The 15,966-nt window shown below is 42.6% G+C and overlaps 1 protein-coding gene across 1 annotated transcript in view; it reads right to left on the bottom strand.

The window, feature by feature from the left end:
• Window positions 1-9,186, bottom strand: part of LOC124787747 (long-chain fatty acid transport protein 4-like) — a 348,522-nt gene extending 339,336 nt beyond the window's left edge. The window contains exon 1 of the mRNA XM_047254616.1: window positions 8,983-9,186. Within this exon, the coding sequence (XP_047110572.1) occupies window positions 8,983-9,173 (191 nt within the window). The 5' untranslated portion in view covers window positions 9,174-9,186. The remainder of the gene's footprint in view (window positions 1-8,982) is intronic.
• Window positions 9,187-15,966: the final 6,780 nt, after the last annotated feature.

Raw genomic sequence — 15,966 nt, 5'->3', positions numbered from 1 at the left:
TAACACACATATGAACATTTTTTTGCCATTACGCAGACAGCGACAGTGTAAAGAAACATAATTTGTTTGAAGTATTAGATGAAACAGCAACTGCGTATTATAGGAGGAAACTCAGTGGAGTGGCTTGTTTCTAATGATAGCGGCAATTACCACTGCAACGGACACGGGTTCATAGAGTTTGGGCCGTGGGCAATAGAAAAGTGTTGCGCGTTCGGATGAATCATGTTTCGTGTTAACGAGGCTGACAGTGTGCAGATATGCCGTCATCCAGGTGAATGGTTGCTCGGAACATGTCCTGCCCAACTGGCGCAGGTTAGTGGAGTAGGTAACATCCTGTGGGGAACATCCACCTAGCCTTCTACAAAATGAGACCTCCTATAGTAACCGAAGACACCATGGGCTGCGGACTCCGTGAACATTACTGCAGACCACCTACAGCTCTTAATGCTTGATGTCTTCCCCGACGGCGATGGAGTCTTCCACCAGAATAACTGTCCATTTCACAAGGCCAGAATCGCGCTACATTGTTCTGGGCAGCTCTATAGAGAACTCCAGTTGATGTCTCCGCCACCAGATTCGGCTGACCTGAACCCAACGGAAAACATGTGGGACGCTATTGGACATCTGCTCTGCGCCCCCCAGCCCCCGGCCCTTTACTGATGGAAATAGTGTAACCTGTGCGTAGACATCAGGTGCCACGTACCTCCGGGAGCCTACCGATGACTTGTCCAATCCACGCCACCCAGACTCACAGCTGCATTGCGATCGAGATTGGACGAGTGCGCTATTGAGCAATCGGTCATAACCATATAATGGAGGTTTTCACGGTCGGCGTTGGGGTCCTTGGCGAGTTTTGGTTCATGATCATTAAGTCTAGATCTATGACATATTTCTGGACTTAATGTCTCCTTCCCTAATGCTGGAGACAACGTCGCGGACTATAAAGACTCAGGTAATTATTTCGAACTTAAAAGCACATACACTGAGGTGACAAAATTCATGGGATACCGTCTAATATTGTGTCTGACCTTTTGTCTGGCGTACTGCAGCAACTCGACCTGGCGTGAACTCGAGTCGTTGGAAGTCCCCTGCAGAAATATTGAGCCATGCTGCCTCTATAACCGCCCGTAATTAGGAAAGTGTTGCCGGTGCAGGATTTTGTGCACGAATTGCTCTCGATAATGTCCCTAAATATTCGCTGGACCGAGCGAGGTGGCGCAGTGGTTAGCACACTGGACTCGCATTCGGGAGGACGACGGTTCAATCCCGTCTCCGGCCATCCTGATTTAGGTTTTCCGTGATTTCCCTAAATCGTTTCAGGCAAATGCCGGGATGGTTCCTTTGAAAGGGCACGTCCGACTTCCTTCCCCATCCTTCCCTAGCCCGAGCTTGCGCTCCGTCTCTAATGACCTCGTTGTCGACGGGACGTTAAACACCACTAACCTAACCTAACCTATTCGCTGGAATTCATGTCGGGCGATCTGAGTAACCAATCATGCAATCGCATTGTTCGGAACGGTCTTCAAGCCAATCGCGGACAGTTGTGCTCCGGTGACATAGTACATCGTTTTTTGGGAGACGAAGTCCATGAATGGCTGCAATAGGTCTCCAAGTTGCCGAGGAGAACCATTTCCTGTCAATGATGGGTTGAGTTGGACCAGAGGACCCAGTCCCTTCCATGTAAAATACTACCTACGCCGTTTTTGAGCCATCATTAGCTTGCACAGTGTCTTGTTAACAACTTTGGTGCATTGTTTCATGGGATCTGCACAACACTCCAACACTACCAATGGATCTCACCAACTGATATCGGCACTCATGTGACCAGGCTACAGTTTCCCAATCGTCTAGGATCCAGCCGTTATAGCCACGAGTCCACGACAGGCGCTGCAGACAATGTCGTGCCATTAGCAAAGGCACTCGACTCGGCGGTCTGCTGCCATAGCTCATTAACGCCAAATTTCGCAGCACTGTCCTAACGTCGTTCGTCCCACTGTGATTTCTGCGGTTATTTACCGCAGTGCTGCTTGTCTGTTAGCACTGACAACTCCACGCAAACACCGCTGCTCTCGGTCGCTAAGCAAAGGCCGTCGGCCACTGCGTTGTCCGTAGTGAGAGGTAATGCCTGAAATTTGGTGTTCTCTGCACACTCTTGACACCGTGCATCTCCGAATATTGAATTCCCTAACGATTTCCGAGATGGAATGTCCCACGCGTCTAGCTCCTTCCGCGTTCAAAGTCTGTTCAATCCCGTCAAGCTGCCACAATCAAGTTGGAAGCCTTTTCATATGAATCAACTGAGTACAAATGACAGCTCCGCCAATGCATTGTCCTTTCATAGCCTGTGTAACTATATTGCCGCCATCTATATATGTGCATATCGCTATCCCATAATTTTCGTCACTTCAGTGTATATATGGCGTTAAACATTTGGGCTTGCTGATGTTGCTTAAGTCTGAAAGTGCCCTCCCAGTCTTTATAGCAACTGATGATGTCTCCAGCATTAGGAAACTAAACATTAGGCTCAGAAATATGCCATAGGCCACAATGTAACACCTATAAAACCACCAATGCGCTAATAGTGCATGAAGCTAAACATCTTTTAATAAAATCTTCTCCAAGTCAAGGTCGCAAATGAATAACAAGGATGACTAGTTTCAGCTTATTATACAGCCATCTTCAGGTCGATTATAAAAACATGTGTAGTGTCTACTCTTAAAATGAGACTAAGACAACATGTAAATGACAGTGGACGCTAGTGTAAGAGACGTATCTCAATAAAGTAATGATATATGCAACTGAGAAAATATTAGGTATTCATCTTAACAGTCGGCACTGATATACAGTATTCTACATATAGTATCTGTACACCAATATTGCACATTGTATGCAAAATAATGTATATCAATGCGGACTCTTCAGATGGGCCAGGAATAACTAATATTTTATCTCAATAGTATATGCCATTATTTTATTTGGACACATATTACATGACTGCGCACTGTGATGTAGATGTTTCTTAGCCTCGTTTAGCAAGCAGACGCTACACGTTTTTATAATCGATCTCAAGATGACTATATAATCAGCAGTAACCAGTCGTTTAATGTTATTCATTTGATGTCTTGACTACAAAATTTTATTTAAAAAATAAACTTCACGTAAAACTTTTAGGCAGCTTGTTTCCATTCTGGCTACTTGAGGAATTAACAGTGACCATTGGGTTGTTTGGGGAACGAGACCAAACATCGAGGTCATCGGTCTCATCGGATTAGGGAAGGACGGGGAAGGAAGTCGGCCGTGCCCTTTCAAAGGAAGCATCCCGGCATTTGCCTGGAGCGATTTAGGGAAATCACGGAAAACCTAAATCAAGATGGCCGGACGCGGGATTGAACCGTCGTCAAAAATGGTTCAAATGGCTCTGAGCACTATGGGACTTAACATCTGAGGCCATCAGTCCTCTAGAACTTAGAACTACTTAAACCTAACTAATCTAAGGACATCACACACAATCATGCCCGAGGCAGGATTCGAATCTGCGACCGTAGCAGCAGCGTGGTTCCGGACTGAAGCGCCTAGAACCGCTCGGCCACTCCGGCGAACCGTCGTCCTCCCGTGACCATAATGACTTGGCTCTGTGTACATAAAGTAATCTAGAAGCAATTACAATTATCCGTTTGAGTAAATTAATGCTAGTCGTAACTCGTTGTTGGTATATTTTGTAACTTGACTCGTCCCACACCCTTAAAGTCCCACCTTTATAGCGTGATTTAAGCAACAAGGTTTGTCTAATGAACAGATTTATTGCTGTGTGGTCATTTAACCGAAGGCCATTACAAACAGGGAAAAATTTCGTAATCCGTAAAAACGCCAGTCATTTACGGGAGGTGCATAGCACAAGAAGGTGCAAAGTAGAGTGCAAGGGAACAGTAGAACAACCATAGACAACATTTTTGTTCATTCCTCATTACTAGAAGGGCATTCTGTTAGCAAAAAGGTGAATGGCCTTTCAGATCATGATGCACAAATTTTAACTTTAAAAGATTTTTGTGCTGCAACACGTGTTAAATATAGTCATCAGCTGTTCAGGAAAGCTGATCCAGTTGCTGTAGAGACCTTTGTAAACCTTATAAAGGAACAAGAGTGGCAAGATGTTTATAGCGCTGATACAGTAGACGATAAATATAATGCTTTTCTCATGCTCTTTGAAAGTTGCTTTCCGTTAGAACGTTTAAAACAGGGTACTAGCACAAACAGGCAGCCTGGGTGGCTGACTAGAGGGATAAGAATATCTTGTAGAACAAAGTGGCAATTATATCAAAAAGTTAGAAACAGGCCAAATCTAAATGCAGCAGCCCATTACAAACAGTATTGTAAGGTGCTTAAAAATGTTATTAGGAAGGCAAAAAGTATGTGGTATGCAGATAGAATAGCTAAGTCTCAGGATAAAATTAAAACCATATGGTCAGTCGTAAAAGGAAGTTGCTGGTCTGCAGAGACAGGTCGAGGATATAGAATCAGTGCGTAGTGGGAATGTCCGTGTTACTGATAAGTCGCATATATGTGCAGTATTTAATAATCACTTTCTGAATATAGCAGGTGAACTAAATAGAAACCTAGTCCCACCAGGGAATCATATAGCGCTCTTAGAAAAAAGTGTTCCGAGACTGTTACCTGAAATGCTCCTCCATGATACTGACAAGAGGGAGATTGAGTTAATAATTAAATCACTAAAGACCAAGAACTCTCATGGATATGACGGGGTATCTAGCAGAATACTGAAGTATTGTTCTATGTATGTTAGCCCAGTTCTCAGCCATATCTGTAACTTTTCCTTTAGGAGTGGTCGGTTTCCTGACCGATTAAAGTACTCGGTAGTGAAGCCACTTTATAAAAAGGGAGACATTGATAATGTTGACAATTTTAGACCTATTTCTATGCCATCGGTGTTTGCTAAAGTTATCGAGAAGGTTGTATATACAAGGTTACTGGAGCATTTAAATTCACATAATTTGCTGTCAAATGTTCAGTTTGGTTTTAGAAATGGTTTAACAACTGAAAATGCTATATTCTCTTTTCTCTGTGAGGTTTTGGACGGATTAAATAAAAGGTTGCGAACGCTAAGGCTTTTGACTGTGTTGACCACAAAATATTACTGCAGAAGTTGGATCATTATGGAGTAAGGGGAGTAGCTTACAATTGGTTCGCCTCTTACTTTAAGAACAGAAAGCAGAGGGTAATTCTCCGCAATATTGAGAGTGGTAGTGATGTTCAGTCCCAATGGGGCACTGTTAAGTGGGGCGTTCCCCAAGGGTCGGTGCTGGGGCCACTGCTGTTTCTTATTTATATAAATGATATGCCTTCTAGTATTACAGGTGATTCAAAAATATTTCTGTTTGCTGATGACACCAGCTTGATAGTGAAGGATCTTGTGTGTAATATTGAAACAGTAACAAATAATGTAGTTCATGAAATAAGTTCGTGGCTTGTGGAAAATAATTTGATGCTAAATCACAGTAAGACTCAGTTTTTACAGTTTCTAACTCACAATTCAACAAGAACCGATATTTTGATCAGACAGAATGGGCATATTATAAGCGAGACGGAACAGTTCAAGTTCCTAGGCGTTCGGATAGATAGTAAGCTGTTGTGGAAAGCCCATGTTGAGGATCTTGTTCAGAAGCTAAATGCTGCTTTATTTACCATTAGAACAGTATCTGAAATAAGTGACACTTCAACACGAAAAGTAGTCTACTTCGCATATTTTCATACGCTTATGTCGTATGGTATTATTTTTTGGGGTAATTCTTCTGATTCAAAAAAGGGTATTTTTGGCTCAAGAACGGGCTGTTCGAGCTATATGTGGTGTAAGTTCGACAACCTCTTGTCGACCCCTATTCAAAAATCTGGGAATTCTGACATTGCCCACACAGTATATATTTTCATTAATGTCGTTTGTTGTTAGCAATATTAGCCTATTTCCAAGAGTTAGCAGCTTTCACTCAGTTAATACTAGGCAGAAATCAAATTTGCATGTAGAATGCACTTCCTTGACTCTTGTGCAGAAAGGAGTGCAGTATTCTCCTGCATCCATTTTCAATAAGCTACCACAAGAACTCAAAAATCTTAGCAGTAGCCCAAACTCTTTTAATCTAAACTGAAGAGTTTCCTCATGGCTCACTCCTTCTGTTCTGTCGAGGAGCTCCTGGAAGAGCTAAAAAATTAAGCAAATTCCAGTGCTACATTGTTGATTTTCTTCATTTAAACTTACGACTTGTCACCTGAATATGTTTTTTTATATTTCATTTTATCTGTTTCTAATATCGTGTTATAATTTCATGTATTGACTCGTTCCATGACCATGGAGACTTCTCCTTAATTTGGTCCCACGGAACAATAAATAAATAAAATAAAATAGACGTTTGCTGTGAGACATTTCAGTACTACTAGCAGCAGCGTCAATTGAAAGAATTTTCTCTCTCGACTGACCTATTAGTCTACCACAACTTTACTGCACCTGGGCCAATCGTGGGTTATCACGGTTTGAAAATACTAACACGAATTCTATATAGAAGAATGGAAAAAACTAGAAGAAGCCGACCTTCCGGAAGATCAGTTTGGATTCCAGAGAAATGTAGGAACACTCGTGGCAATACTGATTCTACGACTTATTGTAGAAGATAGGTTAAGAAAAGGCAAACGTCAGCTCATAGCATTTCTAAATTTAGAGGAAGCTTTTGACAATGTTGACTGGAATACCCTCTTTGAAAGTCTGAAGGTAGCAAGAGTAAAATACAGGGAGCGAGGGATTCGAACCTGCGACTGTATCAGGCGCGTGGTTCCGGACTGAAGCGCCTAGAAACCGCTCGGCCACAGCAGCTGGCCGCACATTCTGTGAACGAGTATCTTGAAAATGGCGATGCTGGTCGAATGTTCACGTGCTACTGTCGTGAGCATCTATGGAGAGTGGCAGGTCAGTGAAACTACGACTAGGCGCTAAATGGTTGGACGTCCACTACTCTTCACAGAACTTGCCGTTCGGGGGCTTGTCTTGTTTGTGAAGTAGGACAGGTGGCATCTCTGCCGAAAGACCACAATGCTGGTGCACACACAAGTGTTTCGGAGCTCAACGTTCATCGTACGTTGAACATACGAGTTCCGCAGCAGACCAGCTCAATTTGTTCACATGTTGACCCAAAGAAATCCTCAATTACACTTGGGCATCGGCACGTGACCATCGGGATCCGAGCGCCGATCAGTGGAAATGTGTCGGCTCTTCGGGTGAAACACATTTTTTCCACACTATGTCGCTGGTCGTCTCCACAAACGCAGTCATCTCAGTGAACGGCGTTTCGAAACGTACAGCGCACCACGGTCACGTGCTGGTGGGAGTAGTAGTTCTATGCTACGGGAGACATTCTCCTGCGCTTGTATGGGACCTGTGGTAGTAATCGAAGACAAGTTGACAGCTGCAAACCACCCGCGTCCCTTCATGCTTGATGTATTGTGCCGCAGGGGAGTGTCGTCGGACCGTTGTTATTCACGATATACATAATTGACCTCGTGGATAACATCGAAACTTCACTGAGGCTTTTTGCAGATGATGCTGTGGTATACGAGAGGTTGTAACAATGGAAAATTGTACTGAAATGCAGGAGGATCTGCAACGAATTGACGCATGGTGCAGGGAATGGCTATTGAATCTCAATGTAGACAAGTGTAATGTGCTGCGAATACATAGAAAGAAAGATCCTTTATCAGTTAGCTACAATATAGCAGGTCAGCAACTGGAAGCAGTTAATTCCATAAATTATCTGGGAGTAGGCATTAGGAGTGATTTAAAATGGAATGATCATATAAAGTTGATCGTCGGTAAAGCAGATGCCAGACTGAGATTCATTGGAAGAATCCTAAGGGAATGCAATCCGAAAACAAAGGAAGTAGGTTACAGTACGCTTGTTCGCCCACTGCTTGAAGATTGCTCACCAGTGTGGGATCCGTACCAGATAGGGTTGATAGAAGAGATAGAGAAGATCCAACGGAGAGCAGCGTGCTTCGTTACAGGATCATTTAGTAATCGCGAAAGCGTTACAGAGATGATAGATAAACTCCAGTAGAAGACTCTGCAAGAGAGACGCTCAGTAGCTGAAATTTGTTGTTGAAGTTTCGAGAACATACCTTCACCGAGGAGTCAAGCAGTATATTGCTCCCTCCTACGTATGTCTCGCGAAGAGACCATGAGAATAAAGTCAGAGAGATTAGAACCCACACATAGGCATACCGAAAATCATTCTTTCCACGAACAATACGAGACTGTAATAGAAGGGAGAACCGATAGAGGTACTCAAGGGACCCCCGCCACACACCGTCAGGTGGCTTGCTGAGTATGGATGTAGATGTAGATGTCTTCCTCGATGGCGATATCATCTTTTAGCATTATAATTGTCCGTGTCTCTGAGCCAGAACCGTGCTACAGTGGTTTGAGGAGCATTACAGTGAACTGAGTTGATGTCTCGGCAGCCAAATTCGCCTGATGTAAATCCTAGGGAACCTACCTAGTTCGCTATCGGGCGCCTTCATGACGTACGCAAATCAGCGGCCCTTTACATGACCTGTGCGTAGGCGTCTAATGCCTGATACCTACCAACAAAGTGTCGGATCCCTGACACTCAGAATCAGTGACCTATCCTAAGACGGGCCAACAAGCTGTTAGGCGTGCGGTCATAATGCTTTGGCTCATCAGTGTATGTACAAGTGTTCTGACAGCATTCAAAGTGTAGTGCGTTTTCCTTAACCATTAATGTACTTGTTTACTGTAACCTCATCGCATGTTTCCGACAATCGCCACGGAATGCCAAATGCAATAATATCTTGGTCGGGTAGCACATGTGGGAAGGGAACGTCACTCTGGTGTGAACAGCCGCCGCTGGCTGTCAACAGGGCAGGACGCGGGGCGTGTAGTGCAGCCGGTGCTGGTGCTCTCACCTGAGGTCCCTGGGCAGCACGGTGAGGATGATCCTGAGACGCCTGTGGTAGGCCACGACCAGCCCCAGCACCGCCAAGGCGGCCGCGCGCAGCAACAGGTGCATCGCCAGCGGCCAGCTGGAGCACACGACTATCGCGGTCGCGCCCAGCGCCGCCAATACGGGAACCACGCGCCACTCCCCCTGCATCATTGCTCGCCGCCGGCAGAGGGCACACTGACTGCTTCCGCCGGCCTCCCGCCAACTCTGCAAGCGCTCTTCGCTACCCCCACTTCCCGTCCCACACAGCCCATCTACGGGCGTTGCGCATGCGCGTTGATGCTGGGGTACACTGGGGCAGAGACACGTGCTGCGCAGTTTGCGTCGTGCGTGTTTGCGGAAGTGCGTGGACCCAACTGAGCGCAAGTTGAGACTGTCATCGCGCATGAACACAGATAACTATAAAACATACAAAAAATGTGAGTTTTTTTTGTTATCTATCTTCTCACTGTCTTTATGTGGCCCGTCACGAATTGCCCTTCTGTGCCAACTTCTTTTATCTCTCTGCAATAAATGTTCTCCATTAGTTATTGGACATACCGCGTGGTTATAATTAAAGTGGAGCTATTCACAGAGATCCTGTGTGGGGTGTGATTATCACATGGCAGCGAGATTTGGTAGATATTACAATGCTTTAACGCGGAACATATTCATGCTGGAAACGAATTAGTTCCAATAGTGGCCACCAGGTGCAAATCTGGCGCTTTCAATGCAAGAAAGACGTATAGAAATATTCTCAGAAGTAATGGATTAGGAACGGTACGTATAGGTCAAGGCTAAACAAGTGAGAAAGGCATAACGTTGATTACACCACTTACATAGTTTGTTCATTATGTACACCGAAGAAGTCGACGAGATGCTGCATCGCTCAAACGATGTGGTCAACAGTTGCTCACAGCAGTTACGGAGGAATCTAAGCAACGTGTTCCTGTATGCTGGCTTTCAGATCAGGTAAGGACCGAACGTGTCCCTGGTAAACACGTTCTTTTAGACAGCCACTGAGACAAAAGTCACAAGGATTCAGATCAGGTGATCTTGCAGGTCATCCATCTAAAAACACCTTCGAAGACAAGTTCGTGGAAGATTCAGTGAAGCAGATCTTTCACTGGGCGAGCGACATGAGGTGTTTCCCTGTCTTTCATGAAAACATTGATTTACACACAGTCGCGCTCTTCCAAAGCAGGAATCTACATCTAGATCTACGTCTACGTGCTTACTCAGCTGTTCACAATAAAGTGCTTGGCAGAGGGTTCAATGAACCACCTTCAAGGTGTCTCTCTACTGTACCACTCTCGAAAGGCGCGAGGGGAAAACGAGGATTTAAATTTTTCTGTGCGAGCCCTGATTTCTCTTATTTTATAGTAATGATTATTTCTCCCTATGTAGGTGGTTGCTTACAGAATGTTTTCGCTATCGGAGGAGAAAACTGGTGGTTGAAATTTCATGAGAAGATCCTGTCGCAACGAAAAACGCCTTTGTTTTAATGATTCCCACTCTAATTCACGTATCATGTCTGTAACACTATCTCCGCTATTTCGCGATAATACAAAACGATCTGCCCTTCTTTGAACTTCTTCGATGTCATCCGTCAATCCCACCTGATGCGGATACCACACCTCACAGCAATACTCCAGAATAGGGAGGACAAGCGTGGTGTCAGCAGTCTCTTAAATAGATCTGTTGCCCCTTTAAAGTATTCTGCCAATGAATCGCAGTGTTTGGTTTGCTCTACCCACAACGTTATCTATGAGCTCGTTCCAGTTTAGGTTATTAGTAATTGTAATCCCTATGTATTTAGATGAATTTACAGCCTTCAGATTTTGTGACTTATTGCATAATCGAAATTTAGCGGATTTCTTTTAGTACTCATGTCAGTAACTTCACACTTTTCTTTATTCAGGGTCATGTGCCACTTTTCGCACCATACAGATATCTTATATAAATCATTTTGCAATTCGTTTCCGCCATCTGACGACTTTACAAGACGGTAAATGACAGCATCATCTGCAAACAATCTAAAGGGCTACTCAGATTGTCTCCTACGTCGTTAATATAGATCAAGAACAACCGGGGGCCTATAACACTTCCTTGGGGAACACCGGATATTACTTCTGTTTTACTCTATGACTTTCCATCTATTACTACGAACTGTGACCTTTCTGATAGGAAATCACGAATCCAATCGCCCAACTGAGGCAAGTAGCTTGGTTAAAAGACGAAAGCCTTCTGGAAATCTAAAAATATGGAATCAATTTGACGAGCTAGTTGTGTTTCACAAGAACAATATTTTCTGAATCCGTGCTATGGGTCAATAAATCGTTTTCTTCGAGAAAACTCATAATGTTCGTACACAGTATATGTTCCAAAACCCTACTGCAGTTCGACGTTAGTGATGGGCCTGTAATTCAGCGGTTACTCCTATTTCCCTCTTTGGGTATTGGTGTGACTTGAGAAATTTTCCAGTCTTTAGGTACGTAACTTTCTGTGAGCGAGCGATTGTATATAATTGCTAAATATGGAGCTATTGATTAGCCTACTGTGAAAGGAACCTGACTGGTATGGAGGCCTTGCCTTTATTAAGTGATTTAAGCTGCTTTGCTACACCGAGGGTATCTACTTCTACGTTTCTCATCTTGGCAGTTGTTCTTAATTGGAATTCAGGAATATTTACTTCGCCTTCTTTGGTGAAGGAGTTTCAGAAAATCGTGTTTAATAACTCTGCTTTAGTGGCACTGTCATCAGCGACTTCACCGTTGTTATCGCGCAGTGAAGGTATTTATTGCGTCTTGTCACTAGTGTGCTTTATGTATGACTAGAATCTCTTTGGGTTTCTGCCAGATTCCGAGACAGAGTTTCGTTGAGGAAATTATTAAAAGCATCTCGGATTGAAGTACATGCTATATTTCGAACTTTCGTAAAACTTTGCCAAAATGGGGATTTTGTGTTCTTTTAAATTTGGCATGCTTTTTTCGTTGCTTCTGCAACAGCGATCTGACCCTTTTGTGTACCATGGGAGATCAGTACCACCACTTATTAATTTATGTGGTATATGTCTCTCAATTGCTGTCGATAGTATCTCTTTGAAATCATTCCACATCTTTCTACGCTTACATGATCAGATCGGAAGGAGCGGAGACTGTGTGTTAAAAAAGGCGTTAAGAACATTTTTATCGTTTTTTTTTTTTTTTTTTACTTTGCGTTTCTTTTTGATGGTTGTGGGTGTTATGGTATTCAGCCTAGCAGTAACTGCCTTGTGTTCGCTAATCCCTGTATTCGTCACAACACTCTCTATTTATCTAGGATTATTTGTTGCTAAAAGGTCAAGTATGCTTTCGCAACCATTTACGCTTCGAGTGGGCTCATGAACTAATTGTTCAAAACAATTTTCTGAGAAAGCATTCAGTACAATTTCGGATGACGTTTTATGCCTGCAGCCGGCCTTTAAACGTATAATTTTTCGAGCATATATTGAAGTCACCACCGACTACAATTGCATGAATGGGGTACCTATCTGAAATGAGACTCCAAGTTTTCTTTGAACTGTTCAGCAACTATATCTTCTGAGTCGGGGGGGGGGGGGGTCGGTAAAACGATCCAGTTAATAGTTTAGTCCGATTGTCAAGTACTATTTCGCAAGAACTATCTACTTCAATTTCACATTTCACTACAAGATAAACTACTTCTGACATCAATAAATACTCCACCACCAACTGTATTTAATCTATCCTTTCTGAAAACTGTTAGGTCGTTTGAAAAAATTTCGGCTGAACTTATATCCGGCCTTAGCCAGCTTTACGTTCCTATAATTATTTGAGCTTCAGTGCTCTCTATTAAGGCTTGGAGCTCCGGTTCTTTCTCAACACAGTTACGACAATTTACAACTACAATACCGATCGTTTCTACAACTACTTTGCTGTGTTTTATTATCTGCCCCCTTTTAGACGGACGCCCTTTCTGTGGTTTCCTGAGACCCTTTAACCTAAAAAAAACCGCTCAGTCCCTTAAACCGCTCAGTCCCTTCCACACAGCCCTTGCTACCCGTGTGGCCGCCTCCTGTGTGTAGTGGACTCCTGACCTATTAAGGGGAACCCGGAAGCCCACCGCCTGATGGCACAAGACTAGGAATCTGCAGCCTACACGGTCACAGAACCGCCTGAGCCTCTGATTCAGACCTTCCACTTGGCTCTGCACGAAAGGACCACAGTCGGTTCCATTGACGATGCTGCAGATGGTGAGCTCCACCTTAATTTCACAAGCAAGACTGGCAGTCTTTACCATTTCCGCTAACCGTCCGAAACCAGACAGAATCTGCTCCGATCCAAAGCGACACACGTCATTGGTACCGACATGAGCCACCACCTGCAGTTGGCTGCACCCTGTACTCTTCATGGCATCCGGAAGCACCCTTTACACATCCGGAATGACTCTCACCAGTATGCAAACGTAAACTGGCCCTTCTCCTCCTTGGCAGCCATGTTCCTCAGGGGCCCCATTAAGCGCCTAACGCTGGAGCTCTCAACTACCAGCAAACCCACCCTCTGTGAATGCCCAGATCTTGCGGGCCGGGAAACTTCCTCTGGAACAGGGTGGACGATTGCATCTGGCTCAGAGACTTCGCCAGCCACAGATAACGCCAGAAACCTTATATTTATTTATTTGACCATTTAAATCTCTTTTTCAGTACGTTATTATACACAGGATATTGGACAGAAAACCTTTTTAGCTATTGGTTTATCAACGTCAAACATACATTATTTAAATTTTTATAACAAATTGGATCTATACAGTCAATAATTACAAATTTTTTGAAATACTATGTATTTATAACTTATTTCTACCATTAAAGATACAAATTACATTTTTTCTTGCATAAGATACTGTGAGACTGAATAGTAGCAATTTTTCAGAAGGTAGGCTGTCACAGACTTTTTAAAGCTTTGTAGTTCAGGAAGAGATTTTATATGTCTTGGTAATCTGTTGTAAAGTACTGTTCCTGCATGATATACACCTTTTTGGCATAACGTGGTGTTACAATGATCAACATGTATGTCACTGTCTGACCTGGTACTGCAATCATGGACACTTTTGTTTTGAGGAAAAAGGTTTTCTTTTCTCAGTATGCTTTTTTTGACATGCATGACTACTTCCAGTATATAAATGCAGGGAAGGGGTAGGATCTTTAGATCTTTAAAGAAAGGTTTGCATAGTTTTCTGCTGCTCACTTATTTCATTATTCTTATATTTGCCTTTTGTTTCCTGGAACTGTTATGGCCTGGTGTACATTTCCCCAGAAAATGATACTGTACTTCAGTATAGAATGTACATGAGCAAAGATACAGCCCTAACTGTTTCTGCACTAGTATTGTTGCAAAGAATTCTTACTACGTAGCTCATTTTTGCTAGTTTTGAATTTAGTGATCTGATATGAGTGCTCCATTTAAGATTTTCCTGCATATGAATCCCAAGAAATTTAGTTTCATTGACAGCACTAATGTTTTGGTTATCTATACATATTACAGGTTGGGCCTGATTTTTATTTTGATCAGTGTGGAAATTCACGAGTACCGTTTTTTAGGGATTAACTATTAGCCTGGTTCTGGTAAACCATTCAGACACTCCTTTCGTAATATCTTTTGGAGATGCAGTAAGATTTTCTTCTTTATTCCATTCAATCAATAAACTGGTGTCATCTGCAAACAGTACTGGTTCAGAATCCATAACGTGTGATGGGAAATCATTAATGTAGGCCAAAAAAAGAAAGGGACCTAAAATGGAGCCCTGTGGAACAGTATGACTTAGTCCACATGGTTCTGAAAGGTGTACCTAAAGTTCATTTCCTTCTATGTTCTCAATTTCAGCTACCTGAGAGCGATATTCCAAACATGATTTAAGCCACTGATTTGGCACACCTCTTACACCATACCATTCAAGCTTCCTCAGGAGTACAGAATGATCAATCACATCAAAAGCTTTTGGTAGATCCAAGAATAAACCTGAGATATTTCTGTAGTTGTCCATTGCATTTAAGACATGGTTTATCAGACTGAAAGTGGCTGTTTCAATTGATTGCTGTGGTCTGAAGCCCTGTTGCCATCCAGAAATAATATTATTCTTGTCAAAGAATGTAGTTAGTATTGAAAGAAACACTTTTTCAATAATTTTCGAAAATCCTGACAATAGAGACACAGGTCTATAGTTACCCATACATTGATGATCACCTTTTTTGTATAGGGTACTATTTTTGCCATTTGCAGTTGATGAGGAAAGACACCACATGATAAGGATGAATTGCACATGTCAAATAAAGGCGAAAGTATTTGTCTTGCTCTTATTTTTATAATATAATCTAGAATATCATCAGTACCAGTCGAATAATTACTCTTCAGTGAATTAATGGTATTTAGGAGCTCTGTTGCCTTATTGGACTGAGGAACATGGGTATATTATTTATTTCAGTAGATTAAAGTTCTTTCCATGTAGTATTATGCGGATTTCCATATTTTTCCTTTACTAATTTTCCAGCAACAGTTGCATAATAAGAACTGAAACTGTTTGCAACTGCCCTAGGGTCAGTGACATTCTTGCCATCATGTGATATCACAATATTTTTGTGAGTTTTCTTCTTCCCCATAAGATCCCGTACAGTTTTCCACGTGGACTTGGTTTTATTGGATGACTTCATAATGTATTTGTCATTTTCCTTAATTTTTGCCTCTTTTATGACACGTTTCAAAAGTAGCTTGTATTTTTTGAAATAATTAATAAATCTGGACTGCTGTGAGTTTTTGACTGCAGAAAAGTTCCCACTTCCTTTTACAAGATACTCTAATGCCTGATGTAATCCAGTTTTTGAACCTATCCGTGCTTTTGAAAATCATTTTCCTTTGTGGAAAAGCTATGTCAAAATTATGCGTGAAAATGTTCAAAACATTTTCCATCTTTTCGT

Source organism: Schistocerca piceifrons, chromosome 1 (genome assembly GCF_021461385.2).
Source record: "Schistocerca piceifrons isolate TAMUIC-IGC-003096 chromosome 1, iqSchPice1.1, whole genome shotgun sequence".
Lineage (NCBI taxonomy): Eukaryota > Metazoa > Arthropoda > Insecta > Orthoptera > Acrididae > Schistocerca > Schistocerca piceifrons.
The sequence above is the reverse complement of the archived record's forward strand: the minus strand, read 5'-3'. Positions and strand labels throughout refer to the sequence as shown.